Genomic DNA, 16,263 nt, shown 5'->3' with positions numbered 1-16,263 from the left:
AGTGCGATCAAGTTGGACGTGAAGGTGGCTGCTTTTGGTGGGCGCTAGTAGTGGTGGCAGCCCTCTACGCAAGGAAACATCAAGGAAACACAACATAAAATTCAATATGGTGGTTGATAGATTGATCAACTGTTGATGACCGTCGGGGCACTGTTAGAAAAAAAGCCGAAATAAATATAAATAAAAAAAGGAAAACGACTCAGTACAACAAATAAATAGTAAAATGAAAATAAAGAATAATTAAAAATGCTGGACAGTATCGTCAACGATTTATTATTTCGGTGGTGGACGGTCGTTGAGGGTTAATAGTGATGGACTTGAGGTGACTAAAGGCCGTGTTAGGCTAAACAGACAGATTATTAATCATGTGCGATGTGTGCGCAGACTTTCACGATCTTCTTCTCTCTTGTAAGCCATATGATACACTTAGTACATACAAAACCCTAACCTAACCTAACCCTAACCTTTTCGAACGAACCAACGAATGCCATCCGCTTCTCTGTCCAGGCATCCAACTGCCAAACCCCGATGATACGCAGTATCAGCCCGATTTTCATTACTCTCCCTTATTAAATTCGTTTCACAGCTTGTCACCGAATCCCGATTCTCTTTTTTCCGATCCTCCGAGCTCACGACCTCGGCTCTTTGTTCCATCGAGTGTCGCTGCTTTATAACCTATCTGTTTGTTGTTTATCTCCTTTTGTTCCTCATTTACTCGTTCTCAACTGATTGACACATCCCCTGTCTTATCTCTGTTTACTTTCTCTCACACAACTGTCAAACTGACGTCTTTGTCACATCCGCTGTTTACCAAACCTGGACAGAATCCTCTCATTCCCTGTCAAATTTGTGTAAACTGCTCCTATTACACACATTCTTTATTCGCGCAGACGAAGAACGGGCCTCCAAGGAGCAGGATGAGTCGGTCAGCCTGTGCGTATCTGATGTGGACACGATCCTGCAATACGTCAACCAGTGGGTGCAAAGGTATTGTGATCATTTATTCCATGTAAACAATTGATACAAATATGTGTTCTATATTATCAGAACGTTGAAAGTTTCAAATTAGACTAGACCACATGATTTTAAAATGTCAAACACGTTAAAAATACTTGCTTCCTTGCTGATTCGGACACTTTCGTTACAGGCAATGCATGTGCTGCTATCGGGATATAAAAAATTTTGACCGATTTACAAGATTGATGAAGAGTGTTGTCCTTTCGACGCTTCAACAACTGCAGGCTATTCAGGATGAAGACAAAGAGGAGGGTCGCGATAAGGGTGGAGATGCTGATGACGACAATGACGAGAAGAAAAAAGAAAAAAATAAAACGGTGAACACGGCTGCAGCTGTCGTTCAAGCCGACAGCTCAGAGAATTCGCAATGCAAGAGAAAACATTCCTGGTCACAGCAGGACAGGGAGAAATTGCTTCACCTTCTTTCTAAAATATTTCTTTTGAACTTTCCTCTCTATATCGCCATGAAACACGGTGGTGTAATCAGTCCCATCGCACCAATTAAGGTAACAACTCCTCAATACGTATGCTAAACAATTTATCGTCCAGTACTTAATACCCTAAAAGAGACTATTGCAAGTATATCATGCATTTCGGGTACTTGCTAGTTGTTTATTGGTTAAAAACATCTACTGTACATCTAAATTTATTTGTCCTTGGCTACTTTCTTCCTTAAATGATACTCGGGTGGCCGTTTATTGTTCCAGGATGAAGGAGGCTACTGCGAACCGCACGATCCAGAAGTGCCGGCACCTCTGATCCGAGCAGTTTCAGTTTTCTGTCACCAAGGAGGCTTCAACATCATGTCCGCGTGTTTCGATATGGAAAACGCACTGCCAGTTGGCCTGGCACACTCCATGGTCGCTGTTATTTGCAATCTCAAATTGTGGCTGAATTACGGGAGCGTTATTCAGCTGTTTGTGCCTTTGAGGAGACGAGTTATGAGGTATATGTGCCGCCTGGGGGACAAAGAGCTCCGAACTCCGGCCGTCAGGACTATGGCAGGTTTGTTAGATCCTCTTCTCCACGGCAAGAAATGTCATCAGTTTCGAGTCACTCAAGATGAGTTTTTTTCCGCCTAGATTTCATGTGGAGTGCGGTGAAAGACCCGATAGACGCGGTTCTCCCGACCTTTGACAAAGATGGACTGGATCTGGCATTCAAGTATTTCACCAGCACGACGCTGACGATGAGACTGGCGGGTGTGGCGCAGATAAACGCGCATATCACAGCATTCAACGAACTTTGTAACAGTGAAACTGTTGCCGAGGTCGAGCAAGTGGGCCACGCACTTGCCGCGTGGCTAACTGAGAACAACATAATCGCCCATATATTCGGTCCGAATTTGCACGTCGAAGTTATCAAGCAAAGCCACATTGTTCTGAGCTTTCTCGCGATGGAAGGGAGGATTTCACCCTCGGACATGGATACCATGTGGCAGGCAGCCCAATTGAAGCACTGCGGCAGGCCCGTTTACGATTTGCTTGCCCCGCTAGTTAAGCACCTTGCGCCAACACCTGTTCTTCACTTGTACTCGCTTCTCGGAAAATTGGAGCCCAAGGATCATAACGAGCAGAGTCTTTTCCTCGCCTCTGCCTTGATCAAGTTCATTTGGACCTCCGGAGGCTCGGGATACCCCGGCGGACTGGCCATGAAGAACAGAGGGATTCTCGTCAGTTCCAGAGGCATCGGTGGCAGTAGCAGCAGTGACCCTAGCGGCATGGAAGGATCTAGCCCTGACGAGGAAGAGGAGGAACCCAGTCCTGCGCCGTCCGACGGACCCTCACCTCGCAAACAGGCCAGAGGGGACAGCAGCGATTGTGAAGGTCAGATTCACGACGTCTCAAGTAACGATGCTACTGTGTTCTAGCCTGCTTTGTGTTGAATTTTAGATTTCATTGAACGGATTTCTTTCTCGTTAAATTTAGGCAACTTCAAGACTGAGAGTTTGGAGGCGATTCCGGTCGTTTCTGGTATAACAGATACAGAGGAGGGCGTGGAATTGAGGGAGGACAGCGAGGTTGGCCTTCTTCGAAAATCGGACGAGCGGCAAGACTCCGGTTTCAGAACGGACGAAGCTCCGGAACTCAAAGAGAAGCCACAGAGTGGTTCCGATGCCGAGGCCGATACGGAGAAGTCAAACACCGAGGAGATAAACGTCTACGAAAAAATGAGAAAGAAGTTACTGAGGAAGAGAAAAAAGCCACTGAGATGCCTTGCTTCTGGTGCCGGTCAATCGACCTCGGACGAATGCGACAAGAAGGCGAAAGTTAGCGAGTTGCTTTCCGATGCCAATGGAGTGAAGAAAAACGATTGCATCCTGAAGGACACTCTGGATCACCCGGGATCCGACCCAACCAACGTTGACGACACCTTGGATCACGTAAAGCAGCAAGCTATGGCGATGGAGCCGAACGATCAACAAGTCCCTACGACGGCTGCGCTCCTCAGGAGAGCTAACAAGAGCAAATACCTTGCCCTGGTCGGCCACGCCCACGGCATCGACAGGGGACCCGATTCTGCGGATACGTCTCACGACGAAGATGACAGCGACGTTGCGGTGGCAGCCGTCACGGCCGCCGAAGACACCGGTGCCGTCATGTCCGAGTTGGCGGGACTCGTCCACTCAAGTGGGCCGCCGTTCCTCGCCTCGACCCTCGACGAAATGCTCTCAGATGAGGAGGGTTCTTACAGCAGCCGGATATCGAACAAGAGTGAAAAGAACATGGCCGATTTTGACGGGGAGGAAAGCGGCTGCGAGGAGGAACTCGCACAACTGGCAGCGAGGCATTTAACTGCGATACAAATGCAGGCGTATCACCAGGACCATCAACATCCGGCCATGGCGATCAGAAGGTCCATCTGCAGGCCACCGCAGGTCAGGACTGCGCGGCAGACGATAGCTAGGCTCAGCTCGCAGTTCAATTTGGAGACCGTGTGTAAACCCGGAAACACTCTGCTGTGGGACATTCTACAGGATGACAAGATAGGCAGCTTAGGCGAGGGTCTGGCTCTAGAGGCTGAAAAAGCGCTGTGCAGTCTGCTTTGCTTCAATGTGGACAGGCTCATACCAATGAAGTTCATTGAGGGGTGCTTAGAGAACTTGGCATCCAATAGGTCGGTCGTTGTTTCTCTGAGGCTGCTACCCAAATTGCTGGCTAGCTTTCAACAGTTTGGCGCGATGGATGCTCATACGATAACCACGTGGGCTGACAGGGAGCGAGGAATGATGAGGCACTTTTTCAACAACCTGAAAACATACGCCAGCAACGGCTCCAAGACGAATCTCTATTCTCATCAGACCGAGGTTCAAGTGAGACTGCAATTTCTGTCCTCTATATTCTCGCCACTCGGTTCGCCAGACTCTTTCAGACTCAGTCTCGAACAGGTCGACATACTTTGGCAGTGTTTGTCTCAGGATTCCATGTGCTCGGACGAACTGTTCAGCTGGCTGCTCAGCCAAGCAAAGTCCACGGAACAGCACGCCCTCGGAATGGACACGCTGAAACATTTGTGCATGCGGAAGCTGCCCAGTCTTCCTCCTGAAACCATAAGCATGACCGGTCTTAGCTTGTTTCAACAGCTGTGCAACCTTGCCAGGTTGGCCGCCGCCCACCTGGACCGACCTTTGAGGGACGTCGATACGGTGGGAATGGATTTCTTGTGGAGAATAGCTCTGCGAGCGAAGAGCACCGACGTCAGCATGGCTGCCATACAGTATCTAAACGGCTATTACATGTCGCGGCAGCTGACTCAGGAGGCCGAGTTCGTCTCTCAATGCATGATGCATCTGGCTGCGGCCAGCGCTGATCTGGAAACAAACGAAGAGGCGAGCCTACGGTGTATACAGCGCGCGTTGCTGCTGCTCAGAACCCATTTGGAAGCCTTCAGAAAACGTTACGCTTACCATCTTCGGAGATGGGCTTTGGAGGGAAGAGGCGCGGGCAGCCACGTAGCGATGAATACCTCGGAAAAAGGACAACAGATAAGGATATTTGTCCAGCCAGCCGGTATACCCGATAAAACTAGCTTCACCTTGCTTAGTACAGATTTTGTCGCTGATCTCAGGGCCGAAGTGGCAAAGTGGTGGGACGACACCCAGAATTCTCAGGACAAAACATCTTCAGCTTCGGTCAACTTAAATGCTAACGGCAGCTCTGTCCTTGGCTCGCTCCTTACAGATGGGCCGATCAGGATGATAACTCAGGGCCAAGAGCTGACCATAGACTTTGACGAGAAAACCCTACAAGAAATGGGTTTCAAGGATGGGCAGCTTGTTTTCATATCGCTGGGCGCAGGGCGAGGCAGCGGTAGTGGAAGGAGCGGCAAGCGTGACGTTGACTCACCATCTTTGCTACCACCTCCGCCAAGAGAATCGTTGCCCACTCTGCTTCTGCTTAGACCACAATACTTCGAACAACTTTTTACTCTGATGAGGACGCTAAGCGCCATGAAGACAATCGTCAAAGGGGGCCAGACCATACCGCACACAAAAGCGCAGGTGCTTTCCAGGCGAGTTTGGGACACTTTGACACTTTTGCCGACCAGCCCGACTCTTCTCCGTGGATTTCAGAAGTTAGGGGAGGCTTCTTTCCCGGAATTACTTGACCCTGCTAGTCCTCAAAAGCTCATGTACTCCCTTTACATCGTTGAGTCGCTCAGCAAAAGGAATACGTCTAACCAACCAACCTCCACAAGCACCATAACCATCATGCCTGTTCACGAGGGAGGAGGTGACGCCGAAAGCAACCAGGAGGATAAGGACAAGGAGATCTCGTGGGCAGCAGCATTCGTTCAACACGGTGGACTTCGACATCTCTTTGATATCTTTATGTCCGGCTGTTTGGAGCGAGGAGACGGTAGCGAATGGCAGCAGGACTGCCTTGCTAGCCTTCTGAAGCAGCTCTGTCACCTCGGAGTCGTCAAAGAGGAGCGGAAACGAACGAAAGCCGACAAACTTCTCGTCCCACGCCTCAGCGATGCCATGCTAGCAATGATGGATGTAGATACGGTAATGCCGAGGATAACTAGCATTCTTCACGAAGCCTCCCTTCCCAGGGATCCGAACCATTACAAAACTGGACTGTTTGGATGGGCCCAGGTCATTCACTACACAACTGCGCTACTTGTTTGCTGGGTGCATAGCGATCCCGCCGCTCGACAGTCGCTTTTCTCGTCATCGGAACCTTTTGGCAAATCCTGGCTAAGGCGACTTGTTCTGGAAGATCCCGAGCCTGCGGTGAGGAGAGAAGTTTGCACCGCGTTGTACAGACTGTGCCTGGGAAGCACGGGCTCTGACGACGGAGAAACAGACACCACCAGTCTCATCGGACCCATGCTTTCCACGCTATTGGAGCATCTAGTCGTTGCCGAGGCCATGAGGCCTTCTCATCATAAGCCCGATTTGCCTCTCCACTTGCATCCCGCTCTTGACGACGGGAAGGAACCGTACGGCCCGGCGTGCAGGGATTATTTCTGGTTGGTATGCAGATTGGTCGATTCGCTTCCCGAAGAAATTATAAAGGAGAATTTGGAACAGTCGTGCGTTTCTACAATAGACATAGAGGCCCTAGCTGTCAGAGTTATCGACTCTGTTTTGACCAGGGAGCATCTCGAGACTCGTCACAACACCGTCGAGGATGACGGACTGGTCGGTCTCCTGAACTTAGCCTGCAACATCATGATACACAATCCCCCTTGCAAGCAAGGTAAACTCGGACAAAAACTTCTACACGAAGTTTTCGACTTTCTATTCGCACTGCCCAATCCGAAAACGAAACACGTGCCCAAATGCAAAAGTCAAGTCTCAAGATCAGCGGCGTTTGACTTACTCGTTGAACTGGTTAAATCTGCACCTGGTAATTACAGGATACTTCACGAAAAGTTACTCGCTCAGCACAGACCAGGACCTCATTCTCCGTATCCTTGGGATTACTGGCCGCACGAAGACGGGAGATCGGATTGTGGCTATGTGGGATTGACAAACTTAGGTGCCACCTGCTACATGGCCAGTTGCATGCAGCACCTTTACATGATGCCGCAGGCTCGCATTTCCATTTTGGGTGCAGACTGTGCGGAAGCAAACAAGCATCAGTTGACTCTTAGGGAGTTACAAAGAATGTTTGCATATCTTCAAGAATCTGAAAGAAAGGCTTATAATCCTCGCAGTTTTTGCAGAGTGTACACGATGGATCACGCACCTCTGAACACCGGCGAGCAGAAAGACATGGCAGAATTTTTTATAGACCTTGTGTCAAAGCTCGAGGAAATGACAATGGACCTCAAAAATCTTGTCAAGACTTTATTCTGTGGCGTTATTTCCAACAACGTCGTGTCGCTTGACTGCGAGCACGTCAGCAGAACACTGGAAGAGTTTTATACGGTCAGATGCCAAGTGGCCGATATGAGGAATCTATATGAAAGCCTTGACGAAGTTACGGTTAAAGACACATTAGAGGGAGACAATATGTACACATGCTCACAGTGTGGAAAAAAAGTTAGGGCTGAGAAGAGGGCTTGCTTCAAGAAACTGCCTCACATTCTATGCTTCAACACAATGCGTTACACATTCAATATGGTCACGATGCTCAAGGAAAAGGTAAATACGCATTTCAGTTTTCCACTCAGATTGGACATGTCCGGATACGTCGAGAAGAAACTGATGCCCCAGCATTATCAGGAGGAGAAAATTGCCTCTGAAAAAAGAAAGTCTGAGAGCGAGGGCAGCTCAGGAGTTGCTGACGAAAAAGAAGCCACAGAGCATCATCAATACGATTTGATCGGTGTTACCGTTCACACTGGCACAGCGGATGGAGGGCACTATTACAGTTTCATCAGAGATCGAACGTCGCCGAATAAAAACAAGTGGTTTCTGTTTAACGACGCCGAAGTGAAGCCGTTTGACCCAAACCAGATCGCCGCCGAGTGTTTTGGTGGCGAAATGACCAGCAAAACGTACGACTCTGTCACGGACAAGTTCATGGACTTCAGTTTCGAGAAAACCAACTCCGCATACATGCTTTTCTATGAGTGGTGCGCCAATCCAGGTGATCAACACAAAGAAGACGAGGCCACGGTTTCTAGCCTGATGGACACGCCTCAGTCTCTGCAGCCACAGCAGCAGATCAACAAACTTCCACCTCTGGAGCTCAATAAAGAACTAGAAGATTGGATATGGCAGGACAACATGCACTTTCTGCAGGACAAAAACATTTTTGAGCACACGTACTTCAGCTTCATGTGGCAGATATGTGGCTACATACCGCAAACTCTGCTGTCCATGCAGCCTGACATCACCGAAATGTCGGCAGAGCTCTCGACCTCATTTTTCATGGAGACGTTCATTCATGCTAAGGAGAAACCGACTATGGTTCAGTGGGTTGAACTGCTCACAAAACAGTTCAATGGGTCGGTAGGAGCCTGCGCCAGATTCTTGGAAAGAATGGCTGGAGATTCTTGGTGGCCAATTCAGATCCTCGTCAAATGCCCAAACCAGATGGTGCGCCAGATGTTTCAGCGACTCTGCATACATGTTATTCAACGATTGCGAGCCACTCAGGCTCCCCTCTACCTTGCCTGTGATCCTGAGGGCGATCTCAGCACCGTCGGCACCCAATCCTGCGTCACAAGGTTTGTGAGGATGCTGCTCTCCCTCATGGAACATGCTAAGCAGCACTTGAAACACCTCACTGAGTATTTCAGCTTCTTGTACGAATTTAGCAAAATGGGAGAGGAAGAGACTTTGTTTTTAATTCAAGTACAAGCCATTTCAACCATGGTCAATTTCTATCTCGGTCATAAGACCCATGAGTTTGTAGACACTGTCAGTGAGGAGGAGGAGGAAGAGGAGGTCGTAGCCGTTCCCACCGACAAACTTAGGCCTGCGTCTCTCGACAAAATGATAACGCTCATTGCAGCTCTGGTGGAACGAAGCAGAGGAGCAGATCACAGGTTCGTAACACTTTCTCCTCAATTCAACGATAAACCATAGGTTTAATCACTTGTGAAATCTGGTGTAGTCCTTGAGATTCTTTGGAATTCTTTATATTCCATGAAAACATTTTGAATCATTGAAATCTCTGGAAATTTATGAAGTCATTTGAAATTTTGAAATCTTGCTATCAGTTACATACCGCAATTGATGAAAGATTAGCACATTGACCGCGCAGCCGATTTTCTGCGCTTTCCGTTGAGGTGGCGCAGCGGAACCTTATTATAGATTCAATCTCGAATTTTCATAATCATACGTTCAAATTTAATATCATTTTAAAGCCACTGAAAAAATTATCCCCTCCAAGAAAACTGTCATCTTACACTGTTGGATTTTATTTATTAATTTCCTTACGGATTCAGTTTGTAGGAGGTCATAAATTTCAAAGTATACATTATTTCAAAGGATGACTGATCTAATACTTCCGGATCCACGGACCGATGTTACCCAAATGCAAAGTTCACTGCTGGTCCTCAGAGATCGGTGCCGCGCTTAACTTGTTATTCTCTCGACGACAAATTATTCTTAACAAATAATTTTGCAGGCTCACGCTGTCCCCCGCCGATCTGAACGCAGTCGCTGGCGGAAAAGGGTTTCCATTTTTGTACCAGCAGACGCGAGACGTCATAAACTTGAATCAGACACGGAACTTGATTCAATCCTTGTGCCGGTGGAATGACAGACTCGCCGTCCATATAGTTACGATGATATTCCAGGCTATAACCAAGCACACGGATGTTTGCCAGCCATTTTTCAAGCTGCTAACTTTTCTCACCGAAGGATCTGGCCCCAGCGGTTTACCCTGCATGACCCAATTGGTTCTCGGACGAGTTTGGGAAGCTGCGAGAGTCGCCCCGCACGGAGCACTCGAGTGGCTGGCCCTTGCTGTCGCTAGAAGTAAATTGGCCCATGCCTGGGTCTTGCAGGGCCTCGATACCTGGCTGCAGCATTTCCTTCTGGAACACTCGAATCAGAGGGTCAGATCTGCAGCTGCGTTTCTGCTCGTATCTCTGGTTCCCTCCACCCACTTCAGGCAAGGATACAGAACGGCGCACAGACTCGGCCTCGGATGTAATTCGGCAAGGGAATTGCAGCTTTCGTCAGAAGCAACGCTGATTCTGCACCAGATTTATACAGCGCTGTTGAGACTCTTACAACCAGCCAGACATTACATCGACATCCAAACACATGGAACGATGAAACTCACTGCCTATTTTGCATTACTTACTTACTGCGTTGTTTCTAAGACTGAAAAACTGATGGTGAGTAGGATATGGTTACTAAATACAATAGTTATTTTGGTTTCTCATTTGAGTTATTCGGTTGAAGCAGTATAAAAAATTTCGATCCTTTTTTCAATGTTATTACAGTATATTTTAGATAAAAGGTGAGTTATATAATTCGTCTATGTGTTCCAGTTTGGACAATACTTGAATGATTTGTGGACATTGTTTCATCCAAAATTATCGGAGCCAAGTATACCCGTACATCACAATAAACAAGCTGTATTATTATTCTGGTATCACGTATGTTCCGACTGTCCTGAGAATGTCGCTATGATACTGCACAATCCACACATCACAAAGAATATTGCATTTAATTATATATTGTAAGTTGTTGTTACGTAAGAACTTAATAGGCGAGATTAAAATCTCTGCAAAAATATTTCACTGTTCGTCTAATCCAAACACTTTATTTTCTAAGAAGATCGTTAACTATTTATCGACATTTTTTCTCCCATTTTTCCACAGAGCTGATCACGAAGACCAAGATGTTGTTTTATTTAATCGTGTTATGCTTCCTGCATATTATGGCTTGCTCAGACTCTGTTGTCAACAGTCTCGTGCCTTTACGCGACAATTGGCAGCTCACCAAAATATCCAATGGGCGTTCAAGAACATTACTCCACACCCCACTCAATATTCTACTGTAAGTGTACCAAAGTACGAAAATAATCAATGATAGAAGGTCGTTTTCTGTACCTGACCTATTTACACGACCGTTGAAATCCTCTATTTTCGTACTCCTGTTTCAGGCGGTCGACGAACTGTTCAAACTAATGCAGCTTCTGGTAGCTAGACATCAGGATCAAACGGAACAAGAAGAAGCCGAAATTGCTTCTTTTCGACGAGGCACCTTGTCCTCTTACCTCCAAGGCTTGGACGGGCGCTCGTGCTGGGCGACGCTCATCTCTGCGTTCAGGTAAATATGACCGACGCAAACGTCAACACAGCAACAAAATTGAATAAATAGGCCAAATTCGAACCGAAAATATCAAAATAAAACCATGCTCAATAATCAGTTTTTCATATTTTGTCAGAATCCTTATCGAATCCGACGACGATCGCCTGTACGTCGTCTACAATGGCGGGCTGAGTATGGCGTTGGAGGCATTTCACATGCTCCACATAATGTACCATGAAGCAACGGCTTGCCACGTAGCTGGAGACCTGGCAGAGTTGATAGCGATCATAGTCGAGCTGATACGCTGCGTCAGAACAGTTCGCGACGGTCCAGACGCAAGGAATATACTAGCGAACAGCAAGGAATGGCCGGACGTACTGAGAAAACTGGCCACTTTGCTCAACACATACAATCCGCCCGACATGAGGACTCTGGCTATCGACCTTCTCAAAGAGCTGGTGATGCTCGTGCCCGCCGAAGCGATTTCCATCCTGGCGCCATTGCTCTCTCATTGTCACGCAGCCCTACAGGAGTCCCACGCAGCCGTTCCTCCTGGTCCCTATCTACCCCGGCGATCCAATCCACCTGGAAAAATGGCCTCTAGACCCGCCCGACCTATGGTGCAGATGGCAGTTCCCCATTCCCAACTAGAGGCGTCCAAAGGCGTTGACCTCGAGTACGACGGCGCTCTGCTTGAGTTTTACCTACCGTATCACGAGCTGATCGACGTCATGTGCAGATTGGCTATAAACAACGACTGCATGACCGATACGTTGGTCAACCTCAGCGCGATGCTTGGTTTCGAAGGTGTGTAAACTGAGAGGGATTGCTAGTTTCATCGTCTTTTTTTTTAACTAGAGATGAGCCTGGGGTTGATACAGGGAAAATTGATCTATCGAAATGTTTGTTCATTTATTTTAAAATAGTGGAAACGAAACCAGTTCTCTCATTTATACTTTCTCGAATTATTTGCGTTTCAGGTGTTCCTCTTCACCTGGCACTGTTTCCGCGATTATGGCTGGACGTGCACGCGGCAACGCATATAGATAGGAAGCACATTGCCGCGTTACTATGCTCGTCGTACACGGTGGATTACGTGGACGCGGTGCTTCTTGACGAGAGATCGTCGCTCGGTGTGCCGGCTATACACGCTTTCCTGAAAACTTTTTTCCCAAAATTAGCCAGCCACGTTTTGACCGAGCAGACTTGTTCTCTGATCGACAATCTCGTCAGCTCGCTGACCGCGATGGTGGAAGCGGTGGACGTCCAAGTTGCCGCGCACAGATTAACCGGAGATCTGAGGGCTCTGGCTCTGGTTTATAGCAGTGGCACAAGGCTCAAACCTCCCGGGGGTCTTCAGCCGGCCTTGGACACGCTTCTAGCTAGGACGAGGGCGGCTAAGGCGAAAGAGTCCGGTCAGACGGAGCTCGAAGCACCGTCTAAGAAGCGGAAGTTAAGCTCGAGTGAGGAAGAGGAGCAGGATGATAAGCCGACTCTTTTGTTGGTCGACGACACGACGACGAAGGAACAAAAAGCCGGCTTTGTTCTTGACGCGGATGATAAAATTCAGTGCGGTGACAAGGAAGATTGTCCTAACGTGTCGCGAATAGACGAAGAGGACAAGCCGGGTGATTCGGTTAAATCAAAAACTGTAGCAACTAATATTATGGCCGTATCTTCCACCGCAGTTAGCGGTACGATGACAACAACTACGACGACCACGACAACCGCAAGCAGCTGTGTTAGTCAGCTAGGCTGTTCGCTGACCAATGTATCGTGGCTTGAAATGCTTGAGAAAACAATCGTTGACCTTCAAATGATTGTGCAATTGCAAATTAAGAACAATTAATTAATAGTAATAATTATATTTAAAAAAGACTGGTTTTTGTGCAGATGCTCTGGCCGGCGGTCTGGTTGTTAAGAAAATACGCGTCATGCATTTAATCTGGGGGTCTTCATTTTTCATGAGTAGCTTGTTGGTTTTTCACTGTGTATAGGATTCTGCTCAAGTCGATTTTTAAAAACAGCAGTCGTATAGTTTTTCTCTTTCTTTTTGTCATAATATCCATTTTGTTAAAATTACTATCGACTTTATTATTATAACGAGCATCGGTTGTATGGAAAGGGAATTTTCGAAAAGCAATAACAGACGGAAAGAGTCAAAAAGAAGAAAATGTGAGTACAATCATAGTATCGCACGCTTGTGAATAAATAAATGAAAATAGAAAATTATTAATAAATGGTCGTGCCATCACTCAACGCAAATTAATTTTACATCATCGTCACTGCGTATAAGAGCATGAAGTTTTGGAATTATGAAAATTGTAACATTAGAATCTTATATGTGAACTCATAGATGTATGTTATTTTTACCCTCAGCAACAAACCGTACAAAACACGTATGTGTCCGTGTCCAAAGTAGAGACATAATTACATGTTAGCCACGAAAAAGAAACTATTCAAGAAAAAGTTGAAACACCAGAAAATACATATTCCGGAAATTCAGTCAAGGTCGACTAGAAGTTTACCCACGAACTTGCTGGCACGTTCAAGAACCGATGGGAAGGATTAGTCTTCAAATAAAATCTGTTTTACGTGCACATTGTTGGAAAGAAACAAAAATCGAGAGAGAGTGTATTGGAATCGGATGTATTTTCTCTTTTTATGCGTCATTTATGGATTCGTAATATATAGATGGCTGAATTAAATAAGGCCGTAGTTGTTTCAATGGTCAATATCACTATGGCCTTATTGGCAATTCGTAATTTTTATCGCTCCATAAATTTTTGTATGACCTTTTTACTGAATTGTCTACAAATGGGGTTTTCTTCTTTCTCGCCGTTATTTCACACTTTAATCCCCATATTATATGGAGGCATATGATATGTATGAGTTTCTAATTGTACTCAGAAACTGGCGGTACTGTTTTTTTTTTTTTTTTTTTTTTTCCTATATACATTTTCTTATTTTACCGTATAACAGCATATGATATGGACTACTAAAAAAGTGAGCATAAGACTCGTTAACATGATGTCAACTTGGCAATAGCCAATTGCGCTAGTTTAATAATTAATGTATAATATAATAGCACACAAGATGTCAGGTGTCTAACATTTCAGACATTTATAATTCATTTTTAAAAATAGCGTTGATAAATGCAGCATGCTTAGTTTACTAACACCGTTTTACAATTTCAATATTGAAAGAAAAACATAGTATGGATTACTCCAATTACACCGCTAATCGTGAAAGGTTTCTCATGAACAATCTCTAATAAATTTTTTGACTGGTTCATTGATTGTTGTTTTTAGCACTTTGGTTGTTCGCCGTTGATATTACCTTCGAGCTGTACCAGTAAAACTCTGCTATTGCTCTTCCTATTTCTATCTGTCTATCTGTATTGACGACTGAAACGCCGACCGAAAAGCATTTTCATAAGAGGAATAATTTGTTGACTCGATTTTTATGCTAAAGTCATATTCTCTCTATATATCTACATACCTGATGAACGTATTCATTATTATGAATAATATATCGTTTGGAAGTACATAAATTCAAAAAAGGTCTTGATTTTAAAGTTTATGTATTATATATTATGTTATAGCTCAATGGTCCTTAGTTCTCTATGTATTATACAATCATAAGAATAATGATGAAAATAAAAGAGGAAAATAATAGCTTTTCAGCATATTTCACCCCGAAAATTCTAAAAATATGCGTACAGGCAGTACAAGAAAATGCGATGCTGCCAGAGCACGGATTAATGCTACAGCCTTACGATAGGCAACCAAAGATACGTGTTGGACAATGCCTAACTAACGGCAATCTAACATACATATAATATTGAAATATACGGCTAGTATTCTTACCGACATTGTCATTAATACACTTGTTCTTTGCGCAGGTTTCGATTTGCATGACTTTCATCCATCAAATCACTGGAATACATTTGACAACCATTTGGGATTGGTGTTCCGTCCACTGATGAAGAGGAAAAGAGCCTTTCCCATGGGAAACATTGAAGGATATGAAAATAATTTAATAATTACTAGTAAAGTTATTACTTTTCTAATCTCATCTATATATTTTGGGTAATATATTATAAGACAAACGAAGTGCATGTAATACTTTGGAGTAGCGAATCAAAGTTTAGTTAATTTTATTATGCTTGTAAATTGTACTACGTCCCTAATAAATCTTCAATGATGTAACGTTGTGCACTGAATAATAAAACAAATACCTGAATATTTACTTGGTTCAATAATTTCATCCTACTTCTCTGCCTGCACTTCCTGAATTAGAAAGCTGCACATATGATTACGAATGCAGTTTTCGAGATGTTGTAGTATTACGCTGGTTTCTTATAGTAAGATCGTCTCTGAACCATCGTCAACTTCTTGACCAGAATCTTCGCTCGGGTACCAGGAGCAATTTTCGGCTGAAATTTCTCCAATTCGCTTAATTCTAAGTGGCTGTAGCATGTAAGCAAGCGATCACATGCCCTCTCAAGCAAGCAGGCATGCATTTAGACACGCAGCATCAACATCGCAAGCAGTCAATCAATCAGTCCCTGTTTTTGGAAGACCTCTTCGGCTCAGATGTTCTCCTGATACCAGGAGCAATTTTCGACTGAAATTTCTCCGATTCGCTTAATTCTGAGTGACTGTAGCATGTAAGCAAGCGATCACATGCCCTCTCAAGCAAGCAAGCATGCATTTAGACACGCAGCATCGACATCATAAGCAGTCAATGAATCAGTCCCTGTTTTTGGAAGACCTCTTCGGCTCAGATGTTCTCCTGATACCAGGAGCAATTTTCGGCTGAAATTTCTCCGATTCGCTTAATTCTAAGCGGCTGTAGCATGTAAGCAAGCGATCACATGCCCTCTCAAGCAAGCAGGCATGCATTTAGACACGCAGCATCAACATCGCAAGCAGTCAATCAAGCAGTCCCTGTTTTTGGAAGACCTCCTCGGCTCAGATGTTCTCCTGATACCAGGAGCAATTTTCGGCTGAAATTTCTCCGATTCACTTAATTCTAAGTGGCTGTAGCATGTAAGCAAGCGATCACAT

At 45.4% G+C, this 16,263-nt stretch overlaps 1 protein-coding gene across 1 annotated transcript; it reads left to right on the top strand.

Moving 5' to 3' along the window:
* Positions 1 to 16: 16 nt before the first annotated feature.
* LOC124414284 (ubiquitin carboxyl-terminal hydrolase 34) lies at positions 17 to 14,868 on the top strand. The gene is made up of 12 exons (XM_046895312.1): positions 17 to 408; positions 891 to 987; positions 1,148 to 1,523; positions 1,725 to 2,022; positions 2,100 to 2,843; positions 2,946 to 8,967; positions 9,552 to 10,269; positions 10,426 to 10,616; positions 10,759 to 10,936; positions 11,043 to 11,209; positions 11,328 to 11,998; positions 12,172 to 14,868. Exons 1-12 carry the CDS (start codon positions 366 to 368, stop codon positions 13,038 to 13,040), a joined length of 10,374 nt encoding a protein of 3,457 aa, XP_046751268.1. The 5' UTR covers positions 17 to 365; the 3' UTR covers positions 13,041 to 14,868.
* Positions 14,869 to 16,263: the final 1,395 nt, after the last annotated feature.

This window comes from Diprion similis, chromosome 13 (genome assembly GCF_021155765.1).
Source record: "Diprion similis isolate iyDipSimi1 chromosome 13, iyDipSimi1.1, whole genome shotgun sequence".
Lineage (NCBI taxonomy): Eukaryota > Metazoa > Arthropoda > Insecta > Hymenoptera > Diprionidae > Diprion > Diprion similis.
The sequence above is the reverse complement of the archived record's forward strand: the minus strand, read 5'-3'. Positions and strand labels throughout refer to the sequence as shown.

Bases quoted from the DNA above. Each gene is read 5' to 3' on its own strand.
- LOC124414284 (XM_046895312.1), top strand. From the start codon at position 366: ATGTGCGATGTGTGCGCAGACTTTCACGATCTTCTTCTCTCTT. The intron at 10,617-10,758 runs GTAAGTTGTTGT...ATTTTTCCACAG, and splicing joins ATTGCATTTAATTATATATT to AGCTGATCACGAAGACCAAG. The intron at 11,999-12,171 runs GTGTGTAAACTG...TTTGCGTTTCAG, and splicing joins CGCGATGCTTGGTTTCGAAG to GTGTTCCTCTTCACCTGGCA.